The 20,393-nt window shown below is 34.3% G+C and overlaps 1 protein-coding gene across 5 annotated transcripts in view; it reads right to left on the bottom strand.

The window, feature by feature from the left end:
• Positions 1-20,393, bottom strand: part of LOC132700184 (voltage-dependent T-type calcium channel subunit alpha-1G-like) — a 59,643-nt gene that overhangs the window by 26,895 nt on the left and 12,355 nt on the right. For all 5 annotated transcript variants that reach the window (XM_060667354.1, XM_060667353.1, XM_060667356.1 and 2 more), the window contains exon 3: positions 12,338-12,515. In XM_060667354.1, coding sequence (XP_060523337.1) covers positions 12,338-12,515 — 178 coding nt within the window. The remainder of the gene's footprint in view (positions 1-12,337; positions 12,516-20,393) is intronic.

Below are 20,393 nucleotides of genomic sequence, written 5' to 3'. Positions count from 1 at the left end.
ACTTGCTTAGCGTGAGATGTGGAAATAAAACCTAAAATGGCGACGGACCGACTCCGCAAGAAGCTCATTAACTGGCGCGGGCGAGTTGGCGTTTGAATAAATGGACTTCCACGGCAGTGCTTTCCGTGTGGGACATTTATTGTCCCACTCGGAGAAGGTCCGAGTGTCGTCTGAAGTATCCAGGTCGGTTTCACACCTGTAGCCTGGCTTCGAGGGACGTTCCGAATTTTGGATCGACGCGAGAGCCATTGAAACCTTTGGCAAAGTTTACTAAGCAATCGACTCCGCTAGAATATTTGAAATAGTTCAGAAATAAATAAATGGTAGTAGAGCCAAAACGATATTTTAGTTTAGTTTAGTAAATTGGAGCTTATTGAGATGTATCTTTAGATTTTTGATATTTCGCAAACAATCGAGAGAAATTAATTAACCACCCTTACTACGTAGGACGTATCGATTCGGGTCCCTCTCGATACGGGCATCAAACTTGGAAAATTAATTTCCTCCTGTTGTGCCCGGCGTTATCGTTTTAATATTTCCCCGTCTACTGTCGACCGAGAGCTAATTTCTACGCCGCGTGGAAGAAATAAAGAATGACGTATTTCTGCAAAATGAAAGATTTTAATTAAAGGCCTTAATTGCCGTTGTAATTATAACCTCAGGTGCAAAAAAAAGGTTTTCACACTTGGTAAACTTTTAAGTGTCGTTATTTTTTCTTTTTAATTTTGGCTCATAAATATTTAGGCACGGGGCAAATTATAAAATCTTTACATAACGCATATTTTGAAACACCTTTTGGTAAACAAAACAAACTCTTTTCTTTTAAAACCTCTCGTTTTTTTATATTTTGTAATTTTGTTAGACACAATAAAATAATCAATAATATTAAAATTTTAATGAAACAAAAGTATAATTATCACATTGGCAACTGTCGTCTGTGTTTAAGAATAATTTCTCCTTAATTGTTGATTTAAGTTTGAATTGAAACCAATGATATAAAATAAATATAGTTAATAGAGTTAATACTCTCAGGTCCCGAAACAGAAAATAGAAGATAAATAACGAAGCTTACATTGTTCTAAAGATTCGCAATTTGCAAGGCAAATACTTCGTCAGTTTGTGATGAGATTTCATAACGTAATGTACGAACATACGGAAAACGGTAGAAATTCAACGGATACTGAAAAAATTGCATGCACTTATGATACAGAGGGGGTATACTCGGATCAGAATTATAGTGTTTTTACAACCGACCACGTCATTAAGTTTGCCTACTGTGTGTTACTCCAAAACCGCAGCCGCTTGTAGAACACCCTACCTAGCAGAACCTTACCCGTAACCATTTTAATCTTTTTCGCCGAGCAATTCTTTAAACATGTGCATACACAAAATTAGTACAAAGTAAATACATTGTTACTTCGTAGTTCACTTATTTTTATTGCTGCTCCTACTTCCTCTTATTAATTTCTTATAAAATTGTAAACATCAAAACAATTTGTTTAGCATTTATTTGCTGAGAACTACTTCTAAATTGTCATTAGGTTCGACTACCATCTCCACTTCGTCTTCAAATTCTGCGTTGTTATCCATGTCTTCTTCTAACAGGGGAACATCTGCTTCATTCCTCGGTCGCCACATTTTAAAGTGTTAAAAAAACAGGAACCCTTAAAAAATGTTTAATTATAAGATTCTAATAAATATTTATCTGTATTCTTATGAAGGGTCTGCGGTCACGGTTCTGTAAAATACTTGAAATGTTAAAGCAATAAATGCACTATATTTTTGGTCGTATTTACCATCAGCCCACTTCAAAGGATTTTAAAGTTTTTAGAATGCAATGGTTAACACTTCGAACGCCTAATGTAGAAATGAAATGTAGAAACTATATTTTTGGTCGTACAATATATATTCAATATTAAGGTTTGCAAAATTGTTTTTTATTCAGTAGCTACGACTTTTTTTTAATTTAGTACATAAATCATTTACCAACTTGCGCGATCACTAAAAACAAATTCTTAATTAAACAAAATCCGAAAACGGGGGGTTTCGAATAATACAGACCCGCCAGCAAAAAGCATTCGTAACTATACGATTTACAATGGGAATTGAAAACACCATTGTCGTATAACGGAATCCATTCGGAGCGACAAAAACCCGACACGCAAATGAGTTACGCTTTAAGTTTCGAGCGAGTACAGAATTAAATTTAAGCCGCGACTCACGTTGCTTTGCCGTTAATCGTCTACGTGCGCCTATTCACGAATTGAAATTGTGGCATCGGAATTCGTTATTCACAAGTCACGTGGTGCCGGTTATGTTTTTTTTTTGCACGATATCCGTCGATAATTAAAGCTCCCTTTTGCTTGATAAGCACTCCAAAAAGTCGCTTTTAATTTTTCCAACCTACTATTTTCAAATATCTTCAGAGTTATGTTACTATACACCCTGCTGAGTGTTCAAGCTTCGCAACATATGGGCAGCGCCCAGTCAGTTGCAATCCTGCAAACTTGTAATTTAAAAATAAAGTTAATTTTTAAAATCGGCAACCATCATCTAGTTAATTGGCGCAGTCGGAACGGATTTTCGGTTATCAATACGAGTCGAATGTGTTCGATTTGTCTCGTTTCAATCGAACTAACCGAAAAAAAAAAGAACTGTTGCGACACTAGTTGATCTGTCTGAAGCAGCGTGGAGTTTTTCCGTATATCGAAAATCTTCTAATCTATTGAAGATCGCTTCCAGAAGTCAAATCCTTATAGAGAAGCATGACCAAAGTTAAACTATTGATCTTGATGTAAGTGTAAATGATAGTTTGCCAATTAGGTATAGTCTGTTTATAGATATAAGAAAGTGACCAATTGCTTTTGAATGGGGTTATCCAAGGGTGGTCATTAACATACAATGCAACAAGATTATTACATAAAGTTTCGGAATTTAAATTCACGTAAAATTGTGGTCCGTAATAGAAAATAGTTTTATACCTACCTGTGTTTAATATTCTTTGGTTTGGAACTTAGTTTAAGTTTATTAGTAATCATTCTTATCTCGTGTGTAATACAGCGTGTGTTGAATCGTGGGCGAATTATGCAAAATATGCGAGTCTAGTGTATCTCAGGAGATGCTCCCTCCCAAATGTAGAAAACACTATAAACAATGTTTATTTGACTCTCATTGAACGTGGTGCCAGCAAGCAAACATCTTTAGAAGAAACGGCCACATTGACGAAAATTCCAACATCAACTGTATGGAAAATTGTGAATAATCCCATTTCAGCGAGGAAAAAAATTTTCTCGAGTGTAGATGAAAGTGATCAAGATATAATACGACGTAAATTTTACCAGTTATACGAGGAACAAAACCGTGCCTACATTAGATATCTTAATTAGGAGGCTTGAAAAAGATGAAATCGGGTTTTATATTTAAAAAATTGACAAAAGGCAAGTTTTAATGGAATCTTTTAGAATTCGGAAATGGCGGCTGGAAGATCTAGAGAAAATTAGGATTTATAGAGAACAACAAATGCCAATTATTTACTTGGATGAAACCTGGTTCGACACTTATGATACCCCGGAAAAGGGTGGGGTTGATTCAACTGATAAGTGTAAAACAAACACGCTATCAAAAAGAGGTAAAAGAATAACTATTTCGCATGTTGCCTCTAAAGATGGTTGGATTTCAAATGGACTTTCTCTGTCTGCGAAAAATATTAAAGATTCTTCTCTGGGTTACCATGAAGACATCACCGCTGATTTATTTGATAGTTGGTTTAAAAACAAACTGGTTCCAAACATTCCTCCTAATAGTATCATAGTAATGGACAATGCAAGTTATCACAGTAGACAGTTGACTAAATCCCCTTCCTCAAAACTACATCTAATACACATAACATACATATAATAACGACATTTATTTTCACGAAAATTATACCAAAAAGCAATTAAAAGGTCACTGTATATTTAATACCATTCAACATGTTTGGCACCAACTGAAATCTGCCATTCGTCGTAACAATGTTTTTCCCCGTGTTAACTCCAATGTCCTCAAACTTATAGAAACCGAAGTTTTTAACATCCCTCCACAAAGTTGGGCAAATTCTGTTAAACATATAGAAAAAGCAGAACAATCGTATATGAATATTGCAAATAATATAGAACAAATAATAATTAGAACAAGAGATAATAGCGATCGTGATACTGATATATTATGTGAATTATTTTAAGTAATTTAAGTAGGTAATAAAAATAATTTGTAATTTTATTTTAAATTTAAACATAAATACATACTTAAATAAATAAATATTGTTTAGTATCTTTCCTAACAAAACTCCAAATAATTAAATTCTGAGCATAGTACGGACCTGTTCGGCCATATTTCATTCTTACAGCTTGCCCCCGGGTCTTTCCTTAATTCGTATCAGTTAGTCACTTTCTTATATCTATGAACAGACTTTAATTTACGTTTAAGCAGGACCTTCAACTGACTCTGTTTCAAATCAAATCAACTATTTAATAATATAATGGCTGATTTAACCCAAATGATCACGGTCTAGTTGGTTAATTGGCGCAGTCAGTAGGATATATTCATGAAAACCATAAATAGGAGAATTGAAGTTCTCGAAAAGGGCTATTTCGCTGTCCTGAAATGACTGGCCACTTAATTTTCAGCAGCACAGTGTTTTTTTTTATCGCTGAACAGGTTAATTTTCCGTTTTTTGCGAACAACTGTATAATATGGAAGGAATGCCAAAAGTAGAGATTTCATGTTTTCTTGAATCGCGGATATTTCCGATTGCACCATTTTCGAGAAAAATACGTGTTTGTGAAGCGGCGAAAATAGGATCAATGAATTGTTAAACATACTTCTCGACGTTCTACCTTCCCTGGTCCCACTGGCACTGGCTTTGTTTCGTGCTACTTTTCGAAAAACAACCGAAAACTTGCGGTCCAGAGAGTATTAAATTTGAATATCAATTCTCAATTCTCAATTTTTATACAATCGTGTTTCATTCATTTGCGAAAGTAGTTATGGATAACGCTTGAGCAATCACAATTTCCACCCTAAATCGACTCTGCCTTTGCCGGGGCTTCCATTGTTTGACCGAATGCTGAAACAAAATGAACTTTCGTTCGCATCGATTAGTATTCTAGGTGAGTTTGAAATCCAGTTTCGGGTGCCGCTTTCAACTCGTTTATGTTACGAAACGGTACTCTTTAAACATTCGAAATTTGCTTTTCACACAATGAGCAGGTAACGTATATCTCGATGGCTTCTACATTTTCTTTGACCTTTTCGTTCGATTTCTAAAGAAGATTCTAAATTTTCTTGAAGCAATTTATTTTTCGCGAGGTTTCTTCTTGAATCGTTGCAAGCTTGCAATAATGTTCATTACATTTTTTTACAAATGTATTTTGGGTGATTTATTCACAGTCGCGCATATACCAAGTGGAGATGCTGTAGAAATGAAAACATGAAAAAGGGGGTGTTGCAAAATAAGCTTCGTTTTTGATTGTTTTTTAAATTGAAATGTGAAAGTTTTCTTGATATCTGTTAAAAATAATGACAAATTGTGGCACAAATTTTGAAAATCTGAAAGATCAGTTTTTTTTTTCATGAAATTTGTGTTCCTGTACCTTTTTTTTGATAACGATCGAAAATCGAAATAAATATATTATTTTAAATAAACGTATACTTTGACATACAAATATATATAATAATTATAATTCTCCATTTCGATTTTATTCCACTTAACGAAATTATTGTTATTGTTATCCATATCAGAAAAAATACCTACTACATAATACAAAAAATGGTAAATATTTTCACATGGTTTCTCTAAAAATTGTCAAAAAATAGTTGTAGGACCAGCATCGCCTAGAATATTAGAGTAGGCTATGAAAATGTTAGGTATGTTTTTGATGAACTATGACATTAAAATAATAGGAAATTTTAAATTTTTAGTATAATTTTATCTATACCTAAAAATATCGTATAATAAGCGTATAAAAATCTCAATGTATATATATATATATATATATATATATATATATATATATATATATATATATATATATATATATATATATATATATATATACAGGGTGTTCCTTAGCCCATGTCATAAGCAAAAACTTTTACGAGAAAACTTAAAATATTCCGTTCTCATCATCTCAATATATTATAGGGCCCCAAAAATAATTGAAATAGCTATATTTCCTGTTTCTACCTGTATCTCAGACAGCTAGGACTTTTTTGAGAATTGCGTCCTGTGTTTCACGCAAATCGAGTACAGAATTGTGAATTCCAAATCGCCCTATCTCAAATAATAACTGAGATGCCAGTCAACAACACTGAAAAATGGATACAGTACGGAGTGTCCGAAATAAGGTTCCCTAAAAGTTGCATATTCCCATGTCCCGTTCATCAGAGGAAAACACCAATTTTCGACAAATCTTGAATTCTATAAGGGAGCATTACTTATTTAATTTCTAATAGATTTCTTGTGGAAAGGGTGGATATTAAGTTGATACAAAGTACACAAATTCAATTATGAAAAACGTAAAAAGTTTTTTTTTTCAAATGAAAACCCCTAATAACAACCATTAACAAAACTAAATATCTTAACAATAGGTAAGTGTTAACTTGTCACTTATTTGGGAAACTGTAAATTTACGTAATAGACAATCTTATACAATTTTTAATTACAAATCGGATAAAATTATAAAAATTCAAAAAATGACGTTTTAAGTTTCATATAATTTAATTTTTGTACTTTATGTTTTTTCACCCTGTATTATTTAACATCCAAAATATCCACTCAATAATTAAAATTTGCATATAGCAAAAATTGATGATTATTTCAGTTTTTTGAAACGTATCAAGAATAATACGATAAGAAAGCTGATATTTACCCAAGATGAACCGCAACCGAAGTGTGCAACTTTTTTATACACTGTACAACATAGGAAAAATCTGCGTCTGCGCTGAATTTCGTAAAATTTTTAAAACTTTTGAAATTAATAAGTACGTTTCGTATTTAATGAAAACTTTGTTTTGGTTAGTTCCGTTCGAGGTCTTCATCTTTTCAAACACATTAGCAAAATCGACTACCCACCACGCGAAATATAAATAAACTGCTTCTCACATTACTGATGAATTTTTAATTCGGATTTTGACAAACGGATCGTATTAAAATGCCGCGCTTGTCTCGATGTTGTGTGAGTGTTTGTGTGTGTGTGTCAAGGTTAGTATTTGAACGATTTCAGACACGACACTTTGTGATATGCAATAATAATCTAACATCTTGACAATTCTCTCTATTTCACACTTAAAAGAGAAGACGAAGGGCGACAGAGTGAAAGATGAAAAGGGCGCCGACTAACGAACGAGAAAACAAAAAAACGCACGAGAATACATCCAAAGGAGACGACACGACAAGGCCCTCACACGCACATGCTTATGTCAGCTATTAATTCGTTTAATAAGAATTTGGTTTGATATACGAGAACAACAAGCTGGCGCTGCTGATATACAAGTACTATCGCTCTACATACACAACCGTAATTAATAGTTACAGCTCATATGAAATAAACTTTTATTCACGTCATTTATGACGGCTTCTCTCAAAACCGTCATCGTCAACCATGGAAATGTTCGGCGCTCGACTGACAGGAAATTTAAATGCCCCTTAATTTAAATTTCCTGCTCGCGATTCAGTTGGTTGCACTACTCTAAAAAACGCGAAGTTGCCAAATCGATTTGTTAACATCCTTGATTGCGTTTGAGCGGTTTAATTGTATTACGAGTTCTTGGTTTACGTGAATTTGGTGCTATTTTAACCGTAAATTTGTTTTATTTTAAACCGTGTGCATCCTTGTTATAATATTTTTAAAGGGAATGCGATAATAATGACCCTTTATGTCCCTTAATCGCTGTAAGAAGGGGTAACTTACAAGTTGTTGTCATGTGACCAGAATTTCAGCATCTTAAGATCGCAAGCTGTTTGTGCTCTTTCATAGGCAGTCAAAAATAACCAAGTTTTCAAATCGCCTTCTAAGACACGATGTACGGGGTGCGTTCAAAAAGTAAGGTGACTTTTGTAATTGGGCGGGCTACATAATTGGACCTTCGATATTTGTTAGATACATGTGCATGTTAGCACAAGTGTTATATATCTGGGGGGATTATTTCGACGGAGACAACATTAATTGTGATGAATATATAAATGCTTTTTGATAGAACACTTTAGTTTTTGAACACACCTCGTACATTGATGTTGAAGAAGTCCAACCAACCATCTGTCATTTTTATCGACAATGCTGAAAGTCAGACTTGCTTAACCAAAACATCCGATCGCTCCCAAATCCGTGCGGTAAAATCCCGGAAATGTCCGAAGTGGCTCGGATTCGTGGGAAAGGAAACTGACGTAGTAAAGTGATGCTTCCCGCACGCTAGATCGGTGGGTAATTAGGTATTTTATAGCCGGGGCAGAAAAACTTTTTAACTCACTCGTTTATTAAAAACTCGCTCCACTGCGCTCCGTTCGTGTCAAATAAAATCGTGAGTCAAATGACGTTTACCGCACTTGTTGCATAATATACTATTATTATATTTGACAAACGGGCAAAGAAAATCGAGTTGCTGATTAATATCTATAAAACTAAGCGTTTCAATATAAGTAACAATGATTTACCATTTTGAATTAAGGGAAATATGTAAAAAATGGCAACGGCCGACTTTGATGACGTGACTAAAAGTTCCTTTGGTATGAGTTATATTTGTTTATATTGGCAACGACTTGACGAGGGTCTCCTTTGGCGACAATATATTTATAACACATTTTCCACCAATTCGAAACCGAATGGATAATCCCCCGGGGGCTCCCTGTACTCCTCTATCCCCGGCGAAACAATCGAACAAAAGGGTTGCGAGGAGCGGTTTGCTCGGCCTAATTTCTGGAACACAAAACGCGGAATATTTTCCCTAATTTCCCTAAAGTTTTCGCGAGGGGCAATTTTAAACGTGTTTAAAAGCGTTACAATAGCAACAAGTTGAACGGTAGGTGGGAGGGCGGAAAGGACGCCCGTCCTGTCGGAGTGTAATAATCAACGAGCGAGAGATATACAGGACGAGAACGAGAGGGAACCCTATCGATCGGCGCGCATGCAACAAATACGGGATGGGGGCTGTCTGTGTTATTATTTATTTAACGCTTTGGTCCGGCCAGGAGTTTGGGAAGCTTGATGTCTTGGTTTTCGGCTTCGTACCGGGTGATTCGTTAACGGGCCTCACATACAACATCTAAGGGAGGAAAAAGGAAAGAGAAATCCAACAAAGGAAATCGATTAAAAGAAATTGATGAAAGTATCCTTTAAGTTCTTAATTTTCCACGAGGGGGCGTTATAAAAATACACTGTTCTGGAAAATTCCCCATTATTCGCTAATTTATTCTCTGACGGTGGCGCTGCTAACAGTAAACAAACGTGACCATTGCCGTTGATACATTTTTTTGGACCCCTCTCTATATTATTGAAGTCTGTTAGGTAGGTTTATTTTATGTTAGGTAATTATTATTTGATATTTCTGCAGTGATATCCAACCACATTGCAATTTGTTTTATTTGGATTTGAAACCGGTAAGCATTTTCTTTAATAACGAATTATTTTGTAAAATTATATCGATATAAAAAACAACGCAAACTTGAACCTGATATGAAAATATTTGCAGCCATTTCCAATTTTACTTCCAAACTATAGTGAGATTGGTGAGCGTCAGAAGTCTCATTGAATTGTAAAATCGCCAATAAAAACAAACAATTACCATTATACATTACAAAATCTTTTACAAAAACTCAAATTAAAAAACGCATATGCCAATTGGCGCTTTTAAATGGATCCCGCGAAGAAATTCATAATCTCTCACATCTACCAGTATGTATTTTATAGTATGGAATGTGCTTCTATAGTATAAAAAAAATGCTGAGGCGACAGTTTGTTTGTCCAAAGAACGTCAGTTTTATAATAAGTTGAGGGTTTTTGAAATGTTTTTTTCCCGTTTAAACTACCTAAACTAGCAATTTTTAAGAAATTAGAAATCAAACTTCTCGTCGTTAGAACTGGCGAAAAGGAAAACTTTACATAAAATTATTATGAATATTGTTATGATTGAAAACCAATTTGAATTTCAGAGTTTTCAGTTTTTCGATCAGTTTCATATTGTGACTACCCCGGTATGGGACGGTGGGTATTGTCCCAAAAGTTGAACTTCACGTTAATAATAATAATGGACGGCCCTTGTTTCATCGTACGGCAAACAGGAAGAGAGAGAGAGAGAGAGAGAGAGAGAAAGAGAGCGTGATGCGAACAGAGGAACATACAGGCAGCAAGGAGAGCAGAAACACGACTACATCAAAAGCAAATAATAAGCCAGTGCGTGTTAACATGATCTTACGTCAAGGGTACGCGCATAATGTACTGTTCCGGTAATTCCCTGGAACAAATCAAAGCCACAACATTCAAAATTATGCGGGGTGGTGGGGCGGGAGGGGCGTATTCCTAAATGGGAGTGGGGGAAAAACTGGTGCGACACGTACTACTCTATTCGCGTGGCACGTTGTATTCGCTTCTAAAACCGCGAATTAGCGGGTAGTTGCGCGTGCGTTTGACGTTTAATAGCGGCACATCCCCTCCCTCGCCGTTGGCCCCGATAATGACATTAAAATGTACGCCCTCGGCCGGGGTACAATTTACATAAATTATTACTGGATTACATCAACGGGAGAGACGAGTACGTTCCGAACGAGGACCATTTAAAATTAATGGAACGTACGAGTTTTCTTGAACCGCATGACACTGCGTTAATTGAAAATAAATATTTACATATACGGGCGTTTTGCGTATGGTTTGCGCCCCACTTATCGGTGTATAACATTTTTATGTTTGTATGTTCAAAATTAGGACACCACTATAATTATTGTAATTATGTCTTTGTCTTCAATCAGGTACAAAATGTTTTTCCAGTTCTGTGTCGTACTCTATCACCATTTGGAGATTTTAGACTCACTCGAGTTTCATGTGTGTGAGTCGAAACTCTCTTATCGTCATCCACGGTGTCATGTGTTGTATATTTCACCTTAATTAAATTTATATTAACTAACATGAATAATAGAAGTCAGAGATCTATTGTCCACAATTCGACGGGATATGATGCACAGTTTTTTATTAAATCGTCTCTTATTTTTTTGAAAGATGCTAGGTTGCACACATTTCAGTGTGCATGATCTCTATTCGGCGTGATCTGTGATCTGCAGTGACATTTTCTGTTTCGAAATAAGTGGTGTAACAGAAGGAGTTCATCATTTTAACTTGTAGCCCTTTTCTTGAGAGAGCACATTTTATATGGTGTGTTCTGATTTCTCTAAATGTTTTAACCATTCACCTAATTGTTAAATAATTAAGACCTATTAAATTGGGCACAAAAAAGCACTTCTTCCATCTGGTAGCAAAGTCCATTTTTCATCTTTTCGTAATGAATTTGTTAAATATTGACCTAAAATAACTTAATCAAACGTCATAAAGTAACACAAATTAATCAGAAAATCTAAGTAGCGCGTTAATTTTGAACAGGAGTAATGTTAATTTTCAAAACTTTTTATTTTATTTACTTAACTAAGAAGTCTTATTTATATTTTATATGTTTATTTTTTTAGATACCACGGAAGACGTACGAAAGTAATATGAAGTCGAGTTTCCAAATCGCGTGAAATGTTATTTGTTGCACCAGCTTCTCCACTTTATGCGATAGACGTTTAATACTGTGACGTTCACTTTAAAAACGACGTGTTATATATAAAGTTTGCGCAGTTGGGTATAATTGAAAATTTTGTGCCACCCGAAAGTGTTCAGAAATCTTTTTCTACATTAACATTTCTGTGAAAAACAACATTTGTCTTATTCATTTCCTTTAAAACGGCAGACATCTTAAAACTTTGTTCTTAAAAGAAACCAGATGCTAAAACCGCTTCATTTTCTGTAAAAATTTAAATTTTTTGCCGGTGTCGGTTTGAGAGTAAACGCCTCAATATGAAAATCAACAACCTTTAGCTTTCCGTTCGTCGAAGTTTTAGCTCTTTTTGCGGCGCGATCAAAAAATTAATTACTAAAAAAATATATAAAAAAAACCAAAGCAGTAAAAACCTCGGTTTCATGCAGACTCATCAAAGTGCCACATCTTCAAAAATAAAAGCATGATGGAGCCCAAAAAAAAACGGTTAAAATGTCGTGGTAAAGCTTTAAAAAATCGATAACCTGACGTGAAAATTCGTGACCCGCGGTCAACTCACTTGGGAAACCTAATGTTGGGGTACAGGGTGCCGTTTAACACGCAGCGCTGTCTCAGCACGCCCTGCCATAGCTGCACGCCCACTATACCGAAGATGAAAAATACGAAGAAGCACAGAAGAAGAACGTTGCCCAACATCGGCAGGGTATCCAGGAGCAACATTACCAAAATCCTCATACCTGTAAAGACAAATTACATATTATTTCGGTTTAACAAATTTTTATACAGTCAATAAAAAACCCTGTATAGTCGTTTTTTATTATTATTTTTTTTATTGTATGAGTGAAGCTGTGTTGTTCGAAGAAGGCCTTTTAAAGGTCTAAGGATCTCTCAATAATTTTATATTATTAATGGGTAGATTTTTGAAAAAACTGTGCATCATATCCCGTCGAATTGTGGACCACTGATCTCTGAGTCCTATTATTAATGTTGCTGTCATTAATAGTACGATTATAAGAATATATGACAAACGTATGATTCTGCGTGCGAGAAATACAATGAAGTCGAAAACACAAAACTCGAATAATTCTTTTTTGAAGCTTGAATATGTTCAAAGGAGCAGTGCGTTCATCTCAAAGGGGCATTGCGTAAAATACCTTTGAAAGAAATGAAACAAAATAGGACGTTTTTAATTTATCCCTTATTACAAATTAGAAAAATTGCACTGGACACACTGGACAAATTTTCGGTGTGACTTAACGAACAAAATTCGCCGTTAATCGTAAATATATTACCTACAGCCAATCTGGATTCGGTGGATATTATCAAAGTTTTAGTCTTGTCTTTAAAAGCATTCTATAGGTATTATATATTTAGTTAACCAGTGATCTGACAAGGATGTAAGGTTAAATTGAAACTATAATCAGCAAAATTGATATTATCTGCAAATATACCATTTTTCGTTGAGGCATATATGACGGTAAGCCATTGATATAAGTCAAAATACAGCAGGGCTAATAATGACTCGTGTGGTATGCAATATGTGATAATACCCATTTCTTACAAGGAGTCATTATGAGAAACACGTTGGTGTCTGAATTTTAAGTATCTGCACGACAGAGGCCCCAAATGCGTGCTCTAGGACGTTCTTAGTGCTTTGGATGCTACCACCCCTAAAATCAAATTTAGTGTCACTTAGTGTTTCCAAAGTATTTAAAAAAAATTGCGACAGTCTTGTCAATTGAAGAACAATACTTGTATAGTACGAGGTTAGCGCCAAAATTTTCCGGGCAGACATAGATGCAGCCCAGTATCACGTTAAAACTTTGTTTTCTTTGAAATATATATCTTAGTAGGCTGCGAAAAGAAAATTGAAGTCTTGCGTCAAATAGTTTTTTATTAACAGCATTTTAAACAAGACATGTTCGAAAAAATGTCGCAAATAACGCAATTTGAGTATAGAGCAGTCGTAAAGTTTTTGACAAAAGAAGGGTTAGCACCTAAAATTTTTAAAGAAAGGCTGGATGATGTGTACGACCAAAGTTCTCCTTCGTATTCTGTAGTGAAAGAATGAGCAAAACGTTTTCGAATGGGTCAGGAGTCCCTTGAAGATGATTCAAGAACTGGTCGACCAGTGGAGGTCACAACGGAAGGTATTGTTGCGATTGTGGAAGAGGTGGTGTTGAGTGATCGACGTTTAAAGGTCAATTAAATCTCAGAAATTACTAAGCTTTCTGATACAAGTGTTCGTCGAATCATGCATGATCATTTAGGTATGCATAAGGTTAGTGCAGGATGGGTTCCTAAAAACCTTTAGGCTATTCAAAAACAACGCCGTGTCGAGTGTGCGCGGTCTTTTTTGGAACTCTGTGCTTCGGAACCGAAGCCTGTGATAGAAACTATTGTGACGGAAGATAAAACTATGGCTCTCTATTATGAGCCTCTATCGAAAAAAGAATCAATGGAGTGGCGTCGTAAGGGTGAAGAACCTCCAAGAAAATTCAGAGTCTGCCAGTCAACAAAGAAGGTCATGGCCACGATCTTTTGGGATTGTGAAGGAATTCTTTTGATAGATTTTAAAGAAACTAATACCACTATCAATGGTAAATATTACGCAACATTATTACATAAATTACGAGACTGCATATGTGTAAAATTTCGAGGGAAACTGACCAGAGGTGTGCGTCTTTTGCACGATAAAGCATCTGTCCATACTGCTGATGTTGTACAAGCTGCCATTTTAGAGTGTGGGTTCCAACAGATAGATCATCCTCCCTATAGTCCAGATATGGACCCAGCGACTTTAATTTGTTTGAATATTTGAAAAAGGACTTACGTGGACGGCGGTTTAACGACGAAGTTGAGTTAAAAGAGGCCGTTTTAGCTCATTTTGCAGACAAACCAAAAGAATATTTTTTTAAAGGGATTGAGTTGTTAATAATGTGATGTAATAAGTGTATTGAAGTTAAGGGGGATTATATTGAAAGATAATAAAAAAATGTTACTCTACTTTGTTTCTTTCATATTCAGGCCCGGATATTTTGGCGCTGCCCTCGTAGTATAGTAAAAACTATTACATAATATATTGAGCTACAGAAGTTAAAAATTAATGAGCAACTGGCGACAATGATCTTTTCGTAGAGGTACGCCAGTCATCATGTTGACTTCTTAGAGCTTAACTAAAACTGTTTCAGTTAATCCCCGCCAATCATCCTGTTGGCTTCATTAAAGCTTAACTGAAACGTCAGTTTCTGGAAGTTGTTTTGAAAAATATTGTTAAATGTTATGAGAAAACGGATTAACTGTGTGAAGATCACTGAAACTGTTCGATCCATCAATAACAGAAAAATGAGGAATCCAGAAAATTCGTAAAGATCTGGGCATATTTTGTGAAAATACGTAAAAGTGCAGCATCTAAACTGAAACCTGTGGGATTGACGAACTGTCGGGGCCATGCTGGTTGTTGAACGCCCCTGGCTCTTATGGGTTGGTTTGAAAGGACAGGCGTAACTGGTTAAAAACGAAATTTGAAATGACCAGGCATGCAGGCATATTGAATGGCAATTCTAAACATTTTTTTTTTCATTGTCGCTTCAAAAGTTAATGTATTACCGACATAGGAAATGGGTTGTTGTTTTAATAAGATACTTTTGACAATTCAAAATTAACTCTATTCTCTCGTTTCAATCCTATCTTTCAGCAGTAAAAAAATATTTATCCAAAAAGGTGTCATCTAAATGAAGATAGGAAGTTTTGTTCTGATCGCGCAGATGTTTTTAATTCCAAAACCTCCCTTTATAATATGAAACGTTCATTGTTGGAGTGTGAAATAAAGTCATGAGAAAAACCTTTCGACATTTTACCGCCGTTCTTTGCTTAATTTATATTTCGACGCCGTCTCTGTGTATATCCATCGGAACGCCTCAATAGACCCGAAGAGGCCCGGGCAAACTTCTTAAGTGTCGGGCGCATAATTGAAAGGACGTCTTCACTTTTATTAAAAACTTCTCGAGAATCTCGAACATTTCGAAATTAAATTCGCGGCGCTCATCGCCCTTCGATCCATTTTTCTCTTGTTGCGTTTTGTTCGTTTTAATTTGCTTCGTTGGCCGTCCGGAATGTTCTCGTCGACGCATGGTGGGTTATTAACGATATACAACCCATCGATAGTCAAATAATCAAACGCGTCTTGGGTTATAGAAATACTCACAAAATAGCAAGTGGAAACAATATTTGATTACTCTGCGTCATTGAGCATTTGTTTAATTGGTTTATTTGATTATAGTCCTACGCAAAGGATACGCTTAGTGAAATCAATTCTGTCAATCATTTATAATCGAGATGGTGCGCTGTGGGCTAAATGCTGATGCTAGCAATAAAAATTAACTTCAATTTTCAAATATGTCTTATGTCAGTTTATTTTCCTTTTTAAGACATTAAATATATGCTAAAACTTGCAAATATGTTTAATTAATATTTCTTTCGATTTTATATACAGAGAATTCTAAATTTACAATATATGATGTATAGAGTTACCATTTTGACACCCACCTACAGCTGTAATCATAGGTTTTAGAAAAAAAAAGTTGTGGGGGTTTTCGTCTACCAAAATTAATTTAACTAATAATAAAAATTAATATCACTTTTTAAACAAAAGTTATTCCCAATATGTTTTGTTGTTAACAGAACACCTTAAATAATACATATATTACATGGAAACTGAACATTTTCGAGAAGTTTTGTTCACGGTCGCATTGACTTTAATTTTAATTATTTATGACACTTTTTTATAACTTTTACATTCCTATTTAAGTTTTATTACTTTATATTATTTTATGTTTTAAAAGTTGTTTTCTTTTGGTATAAAAAAGTTTACTGGCCTTTGCGAGACCTTTAAATATTACAGAGCATATGAAAACAGATCACTGCAGTTCATTTTGATAAAGCGTTTTACATATGAAAATTAAAAAGGGAGAAATTTATCAATATTTGAAACACGACATATCAACGGCATACAAACCTGATCATACCATCGGAGCTATAAAAAGAAACCCAAAACAAAAAATTACTCTGGAAAACTAAGGAGTATACAGTGAAGCATGCGGATCCTGCAGCCTGACGTATGCGGGACAGACCAACAGAAGGATTTCAGCCAGGCTCGAGGAACATCGTTTAGCCATAAGAAACAAACAAACAAATAGCTAATATTCCTGATTTTAGGACTAGGATTATACGAGAGGCCATCGAGATAGAAAAGTCCGGACACCTGAATATGAGAGACGACGCTCTGCATTTATCCAATACGTGGAAAACGATAATCAAACAGCAGAGCGATACGCAGCAGCCAACGGGGACATCGGAACTACGATCGGACGAAATTAACAACGCGACAATTCGGGGGGCGGAGCCATCTCCGGCGCAGGGTATAAATACCGCACGCACGATATATATATATATATATATATATATATATATATATATATATGTATATATATATATATATATATATATATATATATATATATATATATATATATATATATATATATATATATATATATATATATATATATATATATATATATATATATATATATATATATATATATATATATATATATATATATATATATATATATATATATATATATATATATATATATATATATGAGTGTTCGAAGTGTTTTCGGAGCGCGAGCATTGAAGATGCCAAGTGAGATTTTGGCGAAACGTCTGCAGGATTCCAGTCGGATGCAAGATTTGCAGGATTCCAGTCGGATGCAGGATTCCAGTCGGAGTTCAACGAGCGAACGGATGATATCCCGGAATATAGTGTCATCATATATATATATATATATATATATATATATATATATATATATATATATATATATATATATATATATATATATATATATATATATAAAAGTAAGAGACTAACATCAAATGAAACTACCGAGTGTTTTTTTCGACGCGTTCTACAAAGTTTGTTATAAATTTGAAATATATATATATATATATATATATATATATATATATATATATATATATATATATATATATATATATATATATATATATATATATAAAAGTGACTAACATCAAATGAAACTACCGAGTGTTTTTTTCGACGCGTTCTACAAAGTTTGTTATAAATTTGAAATATGTGCAATCATAATGTATTTTGATTTTTGATTTTTGATTTTGTCGTAGTTTTCTAGCGCCCCTCGTTAATTAGAATTTTGTTTAACTATTGGCAAATAAAAGTAAAAAGTGGCAACATATAACTAAATAATGATTTTTAAGTTATTTGTACATTGCGTCTAAAGTGCGACGTTTAGCACTCCAATTAATTTTGACAAATGGCATTGTCGGTAACCACAGGAGCCAGAATACACAAGCAGAAGTCTTACAAAATTAAAATGACTTGATTGGTGGTACGCTTAATATTGATTTCTAATTAGATTCACCTAACACAAATTATTGCGGGATGCCTTCCGTTCGTTTGTTAAAATTTAAACACCGCTTTCAACCAACAAACAAACAAAAAAACCATGTAGTCACTTTCTTATCCATCTGGAACTAGTTTCAGATCGCTGAGAATAAATTCAATGATTTTATTAGTCAAAAGTTATTACAATATTTAATACTAATTAAGATAAGTTAATAAAAATGACTAGTTTTTATTTGAAAAAAAAAAGTAAAATTTCTTACACATATTCTCTTTTATTCAGGAAATTACTTAAAGTATGATGATAAATAAAATCTTAGTCGGGCATACATTGGGAAATATACATTAGACATTTATTTCTAAATTCGGAAGAGAAAGAAAAAAGTTATAAAACAACATTTTGAAAAAAAAAAATAAAATTTGTGTTTACAAAAGGAGTTGATATTTTTTACTGGGATTCCCCGAATCGTATTCGAATATTCCTTGAAGATCGTCGTAGGTAAATTGGACATCACACACGAATAATAATTTATTATTAAATGCAAATTATTATTAAATAATGATAGGTGACACTTTACAAATGAAAGATGTTATTTAAAACATTTTTTGACTAGTCGATTAAGTGGCTGAAAATGTACGCCACTGACTTTAAATTAAATTCTATACTTCCCTGAGATAGAACGACTAAAACTAATACTTTTTTATCTCCTGAATTTTTGTCATATCTTACTTGGTTTACGAGATAAAAAGGAAAAACTATTTTATTGCATGTCGTACAAATATTTTTCAACATAATAATATAATTAATTAACTAATTAAATTTGTGTGCCCGGTTTAAAAATTTATGGATTTCATTGACAAAATTTAAAATTTATCAATTTAACTTTGACACTGAATTTTCCATTTTTTCAAAAGAGTTTTATTTTAATTGCGAAGAAATTATTTCTTTGCAAAAACCGCGAAGTCTTTGTAACATTCATGAAAATTCCACCCTCTACGACGGTGGAGAAAATTCGTAAAGATATCTTTCGCCATTGAGCGAAGGAAACTATGCAAAACAGGGCGAAGGTTTGTTTGACTTCCCGGTTAACGACGAGAAGGGTACGAGCGCACACAGGCTGCGATAGCTTTGATACGGTTCGACAACCCCCCGAAGCGGGTGAATTTTAACGGTCAGAAACAGAAACGTCGCGTCGCGTCGACGAAATGTTTAATTAAAACTGCTGCAGCGACTCCGCCTACAGTACGTCTCTAGACGTCGAAAAATTACGCCTTACCGTTAAAATTCGCCCGCTTCGGGGGTTGTCGAACCGTATCAAAGCTATCGCGGCTTGTGTGCGCTCATACCCTTCTCGTTGTTAACCGGGAAGTCAAACAAACCTTCGCCCTGTTTTGCATAGTTTCCGTCGCTCAATGGCGAAAGACATCTTTACGAATTTTCTACACCGTCGTAGAGGGTGGAATTTTCCTTTAAATCGTAACTGGAACTATTTTTGTATCACGGAAATATCTCCTTTCGCATTTGACATAAACTTACGCAAAAATTCCGCAGTCTCGTTCGAAAAATTCGTTATTAGAGATTTCACAGACTTCATGAATTTTACAAAGACATCGCGGTTTTGACAAAGATTTTAGGAATTGCACCAAAATCAAAACTTTTGAATTTCTTCGCAATAAAACTCTTTTGAAAAAATAGAAAATTCGTTTGTCAGTATCAATTTTAAATTTTATCAATGAAATCCATAAATTTTTAAACCGGGCACACAAATGTAATTAGTTAATTAATTATATTATTATGTTGAAAAATATTTGTACGACATTTAATATAATAGTTTTTCCTTTTTATCTCGTAAACCAAGTAAGATATGACAAAAATTCAGCAGATAAAAGTTTTAGTCGTTCTATCTCAGGGAAGTATAGAAATTAACTTAAAATCAGTGGCGTATATTTTCAGCCCCTGAATCGACTAGTCAAAAAATGTTTTAAATAACATCTTTCACTTGTATCATTATTTAATAATAATTTGCATTTAATAATAAATTATTATTCGTGTGTGATGTCCAATTTACCTATGAACGTCTTCAAGGAATATTCGAATACGATTCGGGGAATCCCAATAAAAATATCAACTCAAACACAAATTTTATATTTTTTTTCAAAATGTTGT

The sequence above is a fragment of the Cylas formicarius genome, unplaced genomic scaffold (assembly GCF_029955315.1).
Source record: "Cylas formicarius isolate icCylForm1 unplaced genomic scaffold, icCylForm1.1 PGA_scaffold_3__17_contigs__length_32017465, whole genome shotgun sequence".
Taxonomy (NCBI): domain Eukaryota; kingdom Metazoa; phylum Arthropoda; class Insecta; order Coleoptera; family Brentidae; genus Cylas; species Cylas formicarius.
Note: the sequence above shows the minus strand (reverse complement) of the source record. Positions and strands in the feature narration are given on the sequence as shown.